Source organism: Bombina bombina, chromosome 4, assembly GCF_027579735.1.
Source record: "Bombina bombina isolate aBomBom1 chromosome 4, aBomBom1.pri, whole genome shotgun sequence".
Taxonomy (NCBI): domain Eukaryota; kingdom Metazoa; phylum Chordata; class Amphibia; order Anura; family Bombinatoridae; genus Bombina; species Bombina bombina.
In genome coordinates this window covers 915,779,391-915,795,263 of record NC_069502.1, presented here as the reverse complement: position 1 = coordinate 915,795,263, position 15,873 = coordinate 915,779,391, and the positions used below count along the sequence as shown (strand labels likewise).

General features: G+C 35.7%; 1 protein-coding gene across 1 annotated transcript in view; it reads right to left on the bottom strand.

Moving 5' to 3' along the window:
* TTC27 (tetratricopeptide repeat domain 27) overlaps positions 1-15,873 on the bottom strand; it is a 1,013,239-nt gene that overhangs the window by 832,103 nt on the left and 165,263 nt on the right. Inside the window, exon 5 of the mRNA XM_053711856.1 lies at positions 649-789. Coding sequence (XP_053567831.1) covers positions 649-789 — 141 coding nt within the window. The remainder of the gene's footprint in view (positions 1-648; positions 790-15,873) is intronic.

Below are 15,873 nucleotides of genomic sequence, written 5' to 3'. Positions count from 1 at the left end.
CAAAACCTCGCTGCCCAGGCGAGATGATCTAAGAAATCGCTAAGATTTTGTGTGATTTCTCTCTGTGCCGGTGAGGTTCTGAATATCAGGCCCTTGGGGAGAACAATGGGAAATTAACATTTTATTACTTATCTCGCCTACCATCTGCCATACCTCCCACTGAGAGTGTAACTCCTTCTTTTGGCTATGTTTACATAGCTTTTTAATAGCCACAGGTATATTAAACTATTTCAGTTGCTGAAATAAAGGTAAATGATCCCTTTGCAAACAATTCAATACACTCCAGCACGTAAAATTAAGCGAACAAATTAAAGGGGAGCAAATCTTTGCGTAAACTGTCCCTTTAAGGGCTTAAAGTGTCCATCAAGGGGTTAAATATGTGATTAACTCTTTTGCTGTTGTTAAACACAAAGCTATATGCAAACAGCAAGTCATAATAAAAATGCTCTAACACATTAGAGCATTTTCTTTTTGCACTTTCATGTCTTTAAAGCTGTTTGAAATTATTTTAAACCAATAAAATATTTTCTTTTAGTTACAGTAATGGAAAAAACAATGACTTTATTGTCCTCTTTAAACACAGCTCCTGTTCACTCATCTGCAGATCCCTCATACTGAGTAAGTGTGCAATTGCAGATCACGTCTTACCTGGAAAGCTGTAAGTTTGTTCCTGAGCTTCACAAGGATTACTCTGGCGAGCAGTAAGAAGATTGGATTGACTGTCAGGCTGTAGACAGATTCACCATCAAGAACGAGCGTGTTCAGAATTGTAGCACATACGGCTTTACTCTAGAAATAAAGCACACAAGAAAGTCCAGTCAATAAGATAAATGACTGTAAGCACAACATATACTTCTTATGCAAATACCATAGGACTTCAAATGATTCCATTAAATATACTCTGCAGTCATTAAAGGGACATAAAATTCAAAATGAAAAACCATTATGGTTTGGTTCAGACATGGCGTGCAAATTTAAGAAACATTTCAATTGACTAATTTTATCAAATTAGCTTCTTTTATTAAATTGACTCAGAAGCAGCAATGCACTACTGGGAGCTAGCAGTGATTGGTGGTTCTCTAGGTATCCTTTTTTTAAAAAGCATTCCTAGGTAGGCACAGGAGTTTGGAGCTAGTGGCTGATTGGTGGCTGCAGATAGATGCCTCTTGTCATTGGTTCCCTTGATGTGTTCAGCTAGCTCCCAGTAGAGCATTGCTGCTTTTTCAACAAAAGGTTTACAAGAGAATGAAGCACATTTGATAACAGAAGTAAATTGGAAAGTTGTTTAAAATCGTCTGCTCTGTCTGAATAATGAAATAAAAAATGTTCATCTCCCTTTAAGGATCAACAACTATTAGCACAGTTTGTGCCATGGTAGCTAAAAGATCTAGATGTGCACTCATTGGGAAACTCTTAAAGGGACACTCAAGTCAAAATAAACTTGCGATTCAGATAGAGCATGCCGTTTTAAGGCACTTTCCAATTTGCTTCCATTATCAAATTTTGCACAGTATTTTAATATTCACACTTTCTGGGGAACAAGATCCTACTGAGCATGTGCACAAGCTCACAGGGTATAGGTATACCAGTCTGTGATTGGCTAGTGTCTAATCACATGATACAGGGGGCTGGGAAATGGGAGAAAAAATAAATTTCCCAGAAAAAAATGTACTGCTTATTTGAAATTCAGAGTAGATGTTATTGCATTGTCTTTTTATTATGCACTTGTTAATTATGCAATACTAATGCATTTAGTGGTCCTTTAAATTCTGGGTGGTCACTGCCTTCAAGGATTAAAACTGGAAATCTCTCTGGTTGTTTCTGTTTGAGCTTTAATATAGACTATTAAGCAGAGAGCTTATACCTGACTAACATATATTTCTACAATGTGGTTTAACCCTGTAAACTCCAACATAGTAGTGCTGTACTACATCTAATAAGCTTAAAAGTGTTAAAGGCAAAACTCTCTATGTAACTGTTCTACATTGCATGATTGTCAGTTCTTAAAGGGATACTGAACCCACAATTAATTCAGATAGAGCGTGCAATTTTAATCAACTTTCTAATTTACTCCTATTATCAATTTTTCTTCGTTCTTTTGGTATCTTTATTTGAAAAAGCAGGAATCTAAGCTTACGAACCGGCCCATTTTTGGTTCAGAACCCTGGATAGCGCTTGCTAATTGGTGGCTACATTTAGCCACCAATCAGTACCCAGGTGCAGAACCAAAGTTTGGCCGACTTGTAAACTTATATTCCTGCTTTTTCACATAAAGATACCAAGAGAACAAAGAAAAAAATGATAATAGGAGTAAATTAGAAAGTTGCTTAAATTGGCATGCTCTATCTCAATCATGAAAGAAAAAAAATTGGGTTTAATATCCCTTTAATGAAACATGAAAGCAATTTTTTTTATCTCATGATTCAGATACAGCATACAATTTTAAACAACTTTCCAAGTAACTCCTATTATCAACTTTGTTTCATTCTCTTGGTATCATTTGTTTAGGAAACAGCAATGCACTACTGGGAGCTAGATAAAGACATTGGGAAATAGGTGAAATATTTTTAAAAAAACATCTTATCTAAAAGCAAAAACAAATCTCTGCTGGAGAGATAATCTGCATAAAGAGACAAAAAGATCAAATCTATATTTCAGGATGCTGACAAATTGAAATTCTAAACAACTTTACAATGTACTTCTATTATCAAATTAACTTTGTTCTTTTGGTGTGCTGCCAAATACTACTCAAGGCACGTGCACACAAATCTATTGAGGAATGCTCTTCAATAAATGATTTAGAAAGAACAAAGTCAATTTGATAATAGATGTAAATTGGAAAGTTATTAAAAAATTGCATGCACTACCTGAATCATGAAAGTTTAACTCTGTCTTTCATGCCCCTTTAAACGTAGTCACGGGCAAACTATACTGCTATAAATAAACCTACATTAATATGTCTTTATAAGCCAGGTAAACTGATTGTTTTCTCTTGTACATTCTGTTAATTAGATTGTCAGTATGATCTTGCCTGGTCTAGCCAGGCCATGTTAATACACAAATCTAAACAGTAGTAGTATCACACAGATACATTTGATTGCATATAATGAAATAGAATTACCTATGCAAAATCACTAGATTGATGTGACATCTTAGAATTGATGTTGGACAGCTTAAATCAGTATAACTGAAACTTTTAAATAAAATGTTTAAGATTCAGATGGATCATGCAATATTAAACAATTTTTTAAATGCAATTCTATTATCAAATTTGCTTCATTCATTCATAGAAGTAAATGATAAATCCCATGCTCTATCTCAATCATGAAACAAACATTTTGGGTTTAATGTCCCTTTAAAGTTTTGCAAGAATGCTTTTAACAGTAGCATACATTTTTCACACATTGCTGCAATATAGTGCTCACATGTTTTTAAAATTGTGAGCTCTAACTTAAAGAAAAATTGGGGGTTTCATATACCTTTAAATTCTATTATTTTTGCAGATGCACCAACAACAGTTAAAATGTGGATCTGGAGGCATTTATATATTTAAAACAGGGAGGTTTATTAAGTTTGATGTATGAAATGTAGATCTAGATTTTGTTAAGTTGCTAGTTATTTACACTTAAAGGGACATTCCGGTCAAAATATAAATGCACATAGATGAATCACATCTTTGAATAGAAACATATTTACAATATACATGTATTGGCAAAAATACTTCTAATAAAAGTTATAACTGTTTTAGTGTTAACATTTTTTCTCTGTATGTGCATGTGAAGCATAGCTAGATATTCTCAGTGCACCAGCATTTTAAACAATGCAGCTGCTCAGAGCACAAGTGGGGCTTGTATCATGTCAGCAATTAACAAATTAAGTCATTACCAGATGGTACTAGCACCTTAGGCTCTGTAAACAAGTGCTGTGTTTAAAATGCTGGTGCATACTTAAATACACTTTTGAAACAGCTATAGCTTTTATTAGAAGCATTTTTGCTGATACATGTATATTACAAAAATGATTCTATTCTAAACTGAAATGCATCCATGCGCATTCCAATTTTGGCTGGAATGTCCCTTTAATGTAAATGACTCATAGTTAAACTATACAAAATGTCCCCATTCTACACCATATAACTACATTTTGTTACTTGATGTGTTTAGTCGCTATAAAAGTGAGAAACAATCCGAATAATATGGCCAATAGCCTATGTCCAGTATAGCTGAAAGGCCACTTGCATCACCTTTTCGCTGCATAGTAAGTAGCAAAATACCCCTGCAATTCATACTTGGAATGTACTAGAGGTCATAAGTCATCTTCTTAGAGGGTCCAAAAGTGGCCCTATAATATCAGATACCCTCCTGTAATAAGTGTCACTTTAAACAGCACGGCAATGTTATTTTCCTTACTTAAAGCCGTTTGTATCTAGATTTCCTCTAAGTGTGGTTTAGGTTTATCTGGGTACATGAGTGGCCCCTTGAAATGTGAGAGGAATTGTTATTGTTGCAAAGTATAATTATTGATGTACAAATTACTATTTTCTCTGACAACATGTTGCTATATGTATAGAATTGACTACAGCTTGATGTCATCATACTACAATAGCCATGGTAATATATATTATTCCTGTAACTTGTTTACTTATTGTTGTTTTCACTAACAACCTCAATAAAAGAATAAAAAGTTGTTTTTTTTTAAAAATGTGAATCTGAATAATATCTGGAATAATATGCCAAATACACTCAATCTCTTTTGCCAAACTTCACATAGTTTGGTGTAGCCATATTTCCATGTTTGTAATTTTTGAAATATTAATCAAATTTTCAATATATATATATATATATAGAGAGAGAGAGAGAGAGAGATCTCAGTAAAAAAAAAATCCTGATTTCAGAATTTGCCCTTTAGTTCAAACATTAAAAGCATTTAAAGGTCACAGTTCAACACTAAGTTCTTGATTAAACCTAAAGGAGAATCATACTGCTCAACATCTTTCTGACATGTATATAAAAGAGCAGTAGTTAAACAACATGTTAACGTTTTTTTCATTAAAAACATTTAAGTAAAAGATGTTTAATTTAAAGTGACACTAACAGGAAGTATTTAAGTGTATACACAATGGTTAGTACAGCAACGTAGGAGTGCAGTGCAAGTGAAGACAGGGTCCTGCCAAGTCCCCCCAATTCCAGTAATAAATATATATATGTCCACAGCACTGTGTCTTTCAAATCTCTTTATTCTCTGTACATAACAGGTATATAAACAGCGACGTTTCGAGTGTTGCCACTCTTACTCATGCTAGTTACAAACTATCAAACACAGCAATTTAAAACCCTCAGTTTGGCGCCAACCACTCCATTAGGTGGATCTGCTGCCCTCTTCTGGTCATTTGTAATAATACATTAAAAACACTTCTAATTACATGATAATATGTAACTAAAATTTAAATACAATGTTTGCTTACACATTGAACATTTCTCTCATATCTTTTGTTTTTACTCTTCACAATTTAACTGGATCATGTTTCAATTCATATTCAAAACATTTTTTCTCAAAACATTTTTTCTCAAATTTCTTACAGAATTTTTAAGTATTAATTTCCCAAGGTTATACTTTACACAGTAGAATATTATAATAAACAGTAAAGAATTGCACTATAATAGGTGAAGGATTGCTCTATACAGTGTAACGAATTATAATATAGACAATAAAGACCTTGATATTCTCATTGGTAAAAAATATGTTATTTATAAGAAAATAGACCAATCAAAGTCTCTATTGAGCCCATATTTAACTGAGACTCTACTGCTGATTGGCTAACAAAGACTGCAAAGGATTGTAAATACATTTTTAAAAGTTTCTTTTAGATATAAGTGAGAGAGAAAAAATGTGTGTATTGTGTTCCTTGAAAAGATAGCATGTTTATATCACACACTTTACTTAAGGGGACATAATACTTAAAGGTATATAAAAAACAATATTTTTATTTCATGATTCAGAAAGAGCATGCAATTTTAAGCAACTTTCTAATTTACTCCTATTATCAATTTTTCTTCAATCTCTTAGTATCTTTATATGAAAAGCAGGAATGTAGTAAGCTTAAGAGCAGGCCCATTTTTGGTTTAGCACCCTGGGTAGCGCTAGCTGATTTGTGGCTACATTTAGCTAAATTTACATAAAATGTTAGCGGTGACAGAGGTAGGTAAAACCATTGTGGAATACATTTAATTTAACAATTTGGAGCATACCTCCTCCTCCATTACATCGGAGGCACATAAGTGCATCCTCTGAGGTGAGTTTATCAAGTAGAAATCTTTGGCACTAAGGATACGTAGAGAATGCTAGACAATCTAAAAAAAATCTTCTGCCTTTGACCGGGTTGACTGGTTATTCTTATATGAAACCATGAAAGTGGTACATTGTGGCACCCCTTTTTAAACTTAGTCTTCTCATTCTATTCTGGCCCTAATGCCAAAGTCCTCTCTGAATCCTTCAATATAAATAATGGAATGTGACAGGGATGCTATTGTCCTCATTGCTCTTTATCTTCTCTATCGAGGCGTTAGCTCATTGGGTACGTTCTAATTCTAGAATAACAGAATTCAAAATTAATGACGTGGAACATAAGCTCGCTATATATGCAGATGATATTTTATTTTCCTTCACTAATATTGAACATGTACTACCCGAACTATTGTTAGAGTTAGACTATTTCGGAAGGGTCTTTAACTTTCACCACAACATATCTAAATCCAAAATACTGAACATCTCTTCCAAGTAGTCTAGCACAGACTTTATCAAATCAACATATCACTTGCCAATAGGAAATAATAAATTGAAATATCTAGGCATATATCTGACTTCTAACTAACCACATGATCTTTTTAAATTAAACTACTATATCTCCAGGGGCTTGGGAGAGTTGGAACCATAAAAAATAACATTCTTTCCCGCCAGCTTTATCTTTTACAAACCTTAACCAATTCCAATGTCATCAGATTATATCCCTCAAGTTCAACAACAGATTGAAAAATGTATTTGGAATACAAAGAAACTTAGAGAGAAGAAACATACTATGTATCAAGAGACAGAGGAGGTCTAGGGGTTTCAAATGTATATCTTTATAGGCAAGCAGCCCTTTTACAATGATTGGTGGAGTGGTCTCGCAATCCTGAGCATAAAGCTTGGGTCATATGGATAACTATATATTTGGCAAGGGCAACATGGGGAGAACAGCATGGCTTTTCCCACGTTCATAGACCACAGCTCATCACTACAGTAAATACCCCCTGGTGTCAGAATTTATCCGTGAGTGGGGCAGAATGAACGCCACGAGCAACCATATCTCTAGTCCTTATTCTCCACTCTTACCACTGAGGGAAAACTATGAATTACCTTATACATCCCTTAGATCGTCCCCCAGGAACACCTATAGCCTCAGAGAGGGGGTATTGTGCTGTGCCCTTGAAGGTGGTAAGATTGTCCCACCAGAAAAATTGCAAGAGTGGGATAGTGTTTTATTCTCCTCTTGGCTCAGTTATGTCCAACTTGTCCATTATGTTACTACTCACAAATACAAACATAAATTGAATTGAGAGCTCACCCCATTCGAACATTTGTGCATTCATAGCATCACTCCCAGACATACTGTCTCAATCATATATAAGCTATTACTGTTACCCGAGGACTCTAAAATCCATTCTTATATACATGCATGAAATAAGGAACTGGGCATTGTTACGTTTCATGTAATATTCAATGGTTTAAATCTTTTAAAATAGTCAAAAGTGCCTCAACAACTGCTGTGATGCAGAAAAACCACTTTAAATTTGTAAGCAGGTAGTATCTTACCCCCTTTAGATTACACCGAATGTTCCCTCATATACATGACAAATGCTGGAGAGGATGTGACTTAGGCCCCTATATATGAAAGGTCTGTCGGACCTGATCCGACAGTGCGGATCAGGTCCGACAGACCTCGCTGAATGCGGAGAGCTATACCCTCTCCGTATTCAGCATTGCACCAGCAGCTCTTGTGAGCTGCTGGTGCAACGCCGCCCCCTGCAGATTCGCAGCCAATCGGCCACCAGCAGGGGGGTGTCAATCAACGCGATCGTACTCGATCGGGTTGCATTGCGGTGATGTCTTTAGACCACTGCTTCATAACTGGCGTTTCTGGCGACCCTGCAGGCTCGCCAGAAACACGGGCCCTCAAGCTCCATCCGGAGCTTGATAAATGGGCCCCTTAGAAAGTACCATGTCACATATTTGGTGGCCTTGCCCTAATTTAGTACCCTTCTGTAAAGAAATTATTAATGCCATGCAAAGAGTACTGAAGAAGCAGATCTCAAATGCCCCTGAGATTCTCTTATTCCTTAATCTACCTTAGATAAAGAACATAGCAAAATATACCTTACTATTGATTATGCTCAACGGTGCTAAAAAGTTAATCCCTAAATTTTGGAAAACCAATGTTGTTCCATTTAAAGTAGATTGGACTTCCCAAGTCAATGAGCTATTGCAACTAGAACACTATCACTTTATAAGAGTCAATAAATTGGACATTTCCACTGAAATGACCAATACATGAAATGCATACTCTGCTTAATGTTACATATTAATATTTGATTTAGGTAGTACTAAGATATAATGTCCAACCCAGCAGGATTATTTTTCTTCCCCCCTCCACCCCCCATTTTTTTTTCCTCTTTCTAGCTTTCCCTTCCCCTCCACAAAAAAAAAATATTCTGATAGGTACGTTTACTCCGCTCATTCTTCTCTTTCATTATACACAAGTAGATGATTAGATGGCTTAATCTGCTCGCTCCTATGCTTCATTCATGCGGCAACGCCGTTTTTTGCACTGTTTTGGTATCCTATATACAGCGCCGCATATAAATGCGGCACGTATATTTCACCCAGTCGCCCGCAATTTTTACTCCCATAAGCTAACATGGGACCGCATCGCAAATCGGTATCCAATATTCAGTGCAAGGACTTATGTGGCGAAAATGGAGAAATCTTACTCCATTTTCACCTTGCCACACAAGGCAGCCGTAGCAAGTCTTGTGCTGAGTATCAGAGCACTGTAACTCCTGAAAATGCCTGCAAAAATAAACTAACACCTAACGCATGCGCAATATCTATCCTGGCAACCTTAATCCCCTACCGCAATATAATAATATAATAAAGTGTATTAACCCCTATATCCGCCATCAAACCCACACTACAAGTAATAACTAAATTATTAACCCCTAATCCGCCAACCCCAACATTGAAAACTACCTATTAAAACTATTAACCCCTAATCCGCCATTAACCCACAACGCAAACTACCTATTAAAGTATTAACCCCTAAACCACCAAAGCCCACAACGCAATAAACCTATCAAAGTATTAACCCCTAAACCGCCAAAGCCCACAACGCAAATAAATAAATTACTAAGCCCCCTAGCCTAACACCCCCAAACCTAACACCCCCTAAATGAACCCAAATTAAATAAATTACAAAATACTAAAGTTACTATTAAAATAAAAATAAACTAACACTACTTTAAAAATAAAAATAAACTAAGTATAAATTAAAGGGACAGTCTAGTCAAAATTAAAATTCTGGTGTAGACTCTCCCTTTAACTTACAATTACATAAAATAAAAAACAAAATTATCAAATTTTTAAAAATTATCCCTAACAGTAAAACCATCCAAACCACCAAAAATAAAATAACCTAACACTAAAAAACCTAAACTACCCATTGCCCTGAAAAGGGCATTTGTTTGGGAATTGCTCTTAAAAGGGCATTTAGCTCTTTTACTGCCCATCCCTAATCTAAATAAAACAATCCCCCCCCCCCCCAAGAAAAAAACCTAAGTCTAACCACCAGGTTGATAATCACCATTCCTGAAATCCGGCGAAGGTCCTGTCCCATGCAGTGAAGTCTTCTTCCAAACGGCGACCTCTTCTTCAAGGAACAATCCAGCGCGGAGCCGAAGACCGGCGTCCCTGGAAATGAAGACCGGCGACCATGGAGCCATGGAGCATGGAGAATCCTCTTTGTACAATCGCCGCTTTACACTGGATAGAGAATTCAAGGTACGAGATTAAAAATGGCATCCCTTGAATTCCTATTGGCTGAATTGATTCTTCAAATTCAAATCAGCCAATAGGATGAAAGCTACTCAAATCCTATTGGCTGTTCAAATCAGCCAATAGGATGAAAGCTACTGAAATTCTATTGGCTGATTTGAATAGTGTTAGGTTCTTTTATTTTTTATTTTCTGTAATTGTAGCTTAAAAGGACAGTCGTCTACACCAGAATTTTAATTTTGACTAAACTGTCCCTTTAATTTATACTTAGTTTATTTTTATTTTTAAAATAGTGTTAGGTGTAATTTAGGTCATTTGGGTACATTTAGGGGTTGTTAAGGGGCTTAGCAATTTATTCATTTGCGTTGTGGGCTTTGGCGGTTTAGGGGTTAATACTTTAATAGGTAGTCTGCGTTGTGGGTTAATGGCTGATTAGGGGTTAATAGTTTTAATAGGTAGTTTGCGATGTTGGAAATGGCGGATTTAGAGGTTAATAATTTCGTTATTACTTGCATTGTGGGTTTGATGGCGGATATAGGGGTTAAAAGTTGAATAAGACATATTGTGATGTGGGGGGTTGTCGGTTTAGGGGTTAATACATTTATTATTAGTTGTGAAAGGGGGGATTGCGGATGTAGAGGTTTTACGCGTCAGGCTTATTTTTGGGAGGCGTGTTAGACTTTTACGGGAGATTAGATTTTTTTTTCACTTTTCTTAGGCGCCGGTAGTTTCTAAAGTGCCGCAAGTCACTAGCAACTCCAGAAATTTGTATTTATGCTCATTTCTGGACATCGCTAGTTTATCCGACTTACAGCACTTTATGAACTGCCGGCGGGGTTTATTGGATACCCCGATGTGCAAGGTTAAATTGCGGGCGGTGCGGGTTACAGCGCATGCGCTGAAGCCTGCGCCGCATATGTAATCTCGCCCGATATATGTATAACTCTGTTTATATATTGGTTCAAAGTACTTGATGATCTAATATAAACTAAAAATGACAAACTACAGATGGCTTTTTTATACTTTTATTGGTTATATAATTTTTGGAACTGCATTGCATACATATGGACTGCAAGTGCTCTGTCGTCTCTCTTTATTGTGGTTCAGATGTTTTGAATATTTTTTCCATGTTTCTTTACCCGTTGATTTACTGTTTGGCATGTATGATGTAAAGATAACATTCCACATTTATATTTTCTGTATTTATGTTTGTCTGATCTGTACTGACTTGATTTTACAAATAAAGCTTGTTTTTAAAATAAATAAATAAAACTGTTAAAACTGACAAGCTTCAGTTTCCCAGAGAGTTTCATTACTTTCTATGGGCCCAATAAGCAAATATTCTCTAGTTTTGAAAGAGAGATTATAGTGCAGACTTCACAGGGGCTGAACTCATTGTATTCTACGAAAAGGGCGGAAACTGGAAGTCCCAGAGAAAGATGTCTTCCATAGAAAGTAATGAGACTCTTTAGGACAGAGTATTTTACAGGGGAGAGAGAGGTTAACAGGAGAACATCTGGGACCGATATAAAGTCTCAGTTTGCAGCAATAACAAATTAAAAAGAAATGTTTTCATTACAATTTAACTTTTTCTTTTATATCAGTTTAGTATATATCACTATTCTGTCAGTTAAATACTTGTATTGTGAATTTTGAGCAAACTTCACCATCATAAAGCTGGTGAGGTAATTCAGTGAGATCACCTTGTGTATAATTTTATATAATCTCATGAGTGAAAAGCTTTATGGGAATCATTTCTCATCTATCTGGGACTTTCAGGTTCCACACTTTGTCTTTTAGCATTCAGTGAGCTCAGCTCCTTTGAAGTCTGCACTACAATTACTTTTCAAGCAGGGGAATCTTTTATCAGGCCCAGTGATGCTAAAATTACATGCTATAACAAACTGCAGCAAATCATTTTTGTAATATGCCTCTTTCAACTCAGTGATGAACACAGCTGCAGAGATGGTGAAGGGCAGCATATATGCATAGCTGACAATCAGCAGCTGTGTTCAGCTTAATATTGGTGCATTAGTACTCTAGCCAACGTTTACTATGTGTTTAACCCCTTTGCAACAATAAAATGCAATAACACATTACAGCATGTTATTAAAGCTCATTTATATCCCTTTAATATATACAAAGGAATGTTATCCCACCTGAAGTAGATAAATCCAGGTATGTGTGTATATATATATATATATATATATATATATATATATATATATATATATATATATATATATATATATATATATATATATATATATATATATATATATAAATAAAATACACATGCATACATATATATTTTTTTACATACACACATACATACACAAACGCACAGATAGACCTATACATATATTTTAGGTATTTTATCTATTGGTTTTGCCACCAATAAAAGAAAAAAAAGTTACAGCGATATTCTCAATGAAAACACTGGTTACAGTTATATATACTTTTGGTTGTCTATATTTAGTGCCTTGTTTTATTATATTTGTTATTAAAACACATAAAATATAGGAATATAAAACACTTGAGGCATGTAGTTACTCTTTAGTGTACTAAAATGTAACTGCCTAATAAAAACCTTTAAACTGCAAAAAAAAAAATAGTTTCGGATTTAAAAAAAGAACATTTTATTAACGTAATATCAGTGCTTCTAGGAGTTATTGAAAGGAGTTATTGTGATGCCGGGCGCAAATGGATGGAAACGTCCGCACTTGTCTGCCCGGCCCTTAGTAAATCTAGCCCTAAAATTTTACACTTTGTTTAAATATTAATCATAATAATACTAATAATAACTAATATGATTAAAATAATACATCTGCATATAATTCTCAGGCTGATCTTTGCTTTGATTACATTATTCTATCTATCATTCAATTAGGGCTAGATTAAAAGTGGGCGCACTAACTGTTACGTTTGAGTGATAAGGGGTTTATCCCAATTTGAGCGCAATTGAATTTAACGGGATTGTGTGACCTCAGAGTTCTGGTTCAGTTATGTGAAGAAAGTTGCACAAAACACATAAAAAATACACTTCAAATTACAGTTACACTCATAATAACACTGTCTAATAAAAATTATTTTAAAAAATTGCATTAAAAAGTTATAAGGGCTCAAAGATATAAGGTCTCAGGTATTAGGAAAAAAAACATGCAAAGTGCTTTAACACAGATACATACATACATATACATTTCTAAATATGTATATGTATGTATGTATATATATGTGTGTGTGTGTGCGTGCGTGCGTGCGTGCGTGGGTACAGGTGAATTTATGTTTTAATATGTATAAATATGTATTTATAGACATATATAAATACAAATACATATTTATACATATAGGTATTTAGACATTGGAGTCCTTTGCAGTCAAGTAGCTGAAAACATGAAAAAACATATTTATGAAATATTCATATTTAATAAAGTGTTTAACTATGTCTGTATTGTAAATATTTTAAATTCCTTCTGTATTGTAAATATTTTAAATTCCTATGTTCGTCACATAGGGGAATATGTACTAAGTATTTTTAAATAGATATTCCAATATATATATATATATACACACATATACACACACATCTGTATAAGGCACGCTTTGAAGAAGCCGCACAGAGTATGGCGGCGAAACACGTGTAGTGTAGCTTTGCACTACCGACCTCAGCTAGGCCAGCTGAGGGTCCTGAACCTCTTTTGACCCTTGGGGAGTCCTTCCACACCACACTTTGTGACCTCTATTGAGCGATAAGGACTAGCGGCAACCTTACAGCACACACTTGGAGTTCCAGCACTTAACCGCAGCATACGGGGGAAGCAGCACTTTAGCACTTTATGTACAGAGACTTGAGCCTGGAGTGATATACATCAGTACATATGGATCATGTATTGACAAAGACGGGTGAGATCAGTCCACTCTACTTGCTTCTAATCAAGGGTCCCTTAGGCGAGGGTAAACCCCTCAGTAGGTAGCACCTTTGCAGCAAGTATATACCCAGCAATTTCTGGGAGCATATAATCACTTGGAATATTAGACGGCAGTGTCTCCACTATATGAACTGTCATACTGCTTCTCTGCTTGCATTGCATGGCGTGTGTTGCATAAATTGCTGCTTCTTTGCTAACATTTCTCCATAACGGACAGTTTTATATGTACGGTCTTACTGCATTATTTGGAGATCAGTGTGGTGTCAATCCTGCATGGACTCTATGGGCTAATAACCTCAAATCCTAGGATTATTGTATAATCTTTATTATGTTCAATTACGATGTTTTAAGAAATAATTATTTGAGCTCTATCCATGGATACAGACATTTATTTATATATATATATATATATATATATATATATATATATATATATATATATATATGTGTGTGTGTTACCAACTAATACATTTAATATTTTTTTGTTAATCTATTACTAGCAATTTTATGTTTATAGAGGGGCTTATATCCCTTAGACCGGTGGCCCTCACATCCAGCCTTGATGACTTTATTCCCTTGCATTCTTTTCAATGATTAGTGCTGGCACAGGGCATACTTTTTTCTTTCTTTTCTCTTTTTGCCTGCTATTGCTTGGGAGCTGTTTATCTGCTGGGGTCTGCTTGCTGGGGACCAACTGTGAATTCTGCTTTAAATATTGAACTGCCACTAATAGCTATGCCTGCTTGCATTAACAAACTAACCTTTAAAACGTTTTAACTAAAGGCTCTAAGAAATAGATGTGAAGTGGGCTGATTTAAAAAGACTAGCCCTCTTCTCCTGACAGACACAAAGGCTCAACTTGGCTCCCTTGGCACAGGTTAAACCGATGCCGGTTCCTAGTACCCATTTAGTTAACCTGTGCTGTGTGCATTCTGTGGATGGGTGTGTGTTTCGGGAGTGGGGCTTGGGCTTGGTATATCAAGTAGCCTCTGATATCGTTGAGTGATTGTTTGACGGAAACAATACGCTCTCTAGTGTTATTAACCATTGCCCTGACCAAGCTTAATTGGATGCTGGAGGTTATATGCTTTCAGATTCCTGTAAGAAATTGAGGCTAGAGGAGCCTGAGAAGTTGGTTGGACTGCTATTACTGGGTGAGAAGCTGAAGGAGGTAGGCATTAGAGGAGTCCAGTGCTGGCAGTTTCCCCTCTCTACAGTCTTTGAAAGGGTTTGTCGACTCCTTAGAAGAGGATTTTATCAGAACCAGCCCTCTCCAAGTGCAAATACACCACTGTAACCACCACCTTTTCTGAGAAGAGTGATTTCATACATAAGCCTATTGAGTACTACAAAATATTTATAAACTTCCTGTGCACCACTCTAATTAAGAGCTTTTGGAACAATTCCTAGTCAGAGGGGGGTGTGCATAAGTTAGCTCATCTACCTCTAACAGAAGTGTACCGATCGGGTCAAGACAGTTTTTTGTTCACTGATATACAATTTTGAGACTTGGCTGGGCAGTATTATATTTCCTTCACCAGGAGTATGTCTACATGTTTTGTGATTTCATGAATAGCACTTCAGGGGCTTTAAAATTTACTGGATTTTGGACTTACAATCATTATTGCCGTGTTTTGTGACTTCTAATCTTATTATTAATTCTAGGCTATAAGGAATATAAAATAGTATTTGTTGATAATAGAGGCCCCATCAATTGCTATTTTAAAACACAGGGGTATCCTCTTTGGTTTATGGATTTAACATTGGTTGTTTGAATACCTGAGATTGGGTTGGGTAGTTCTGATATGCTTCTATAGGCAGTAAGACGAGTGTTATCTGGTGATCCAACGCCTGGTTT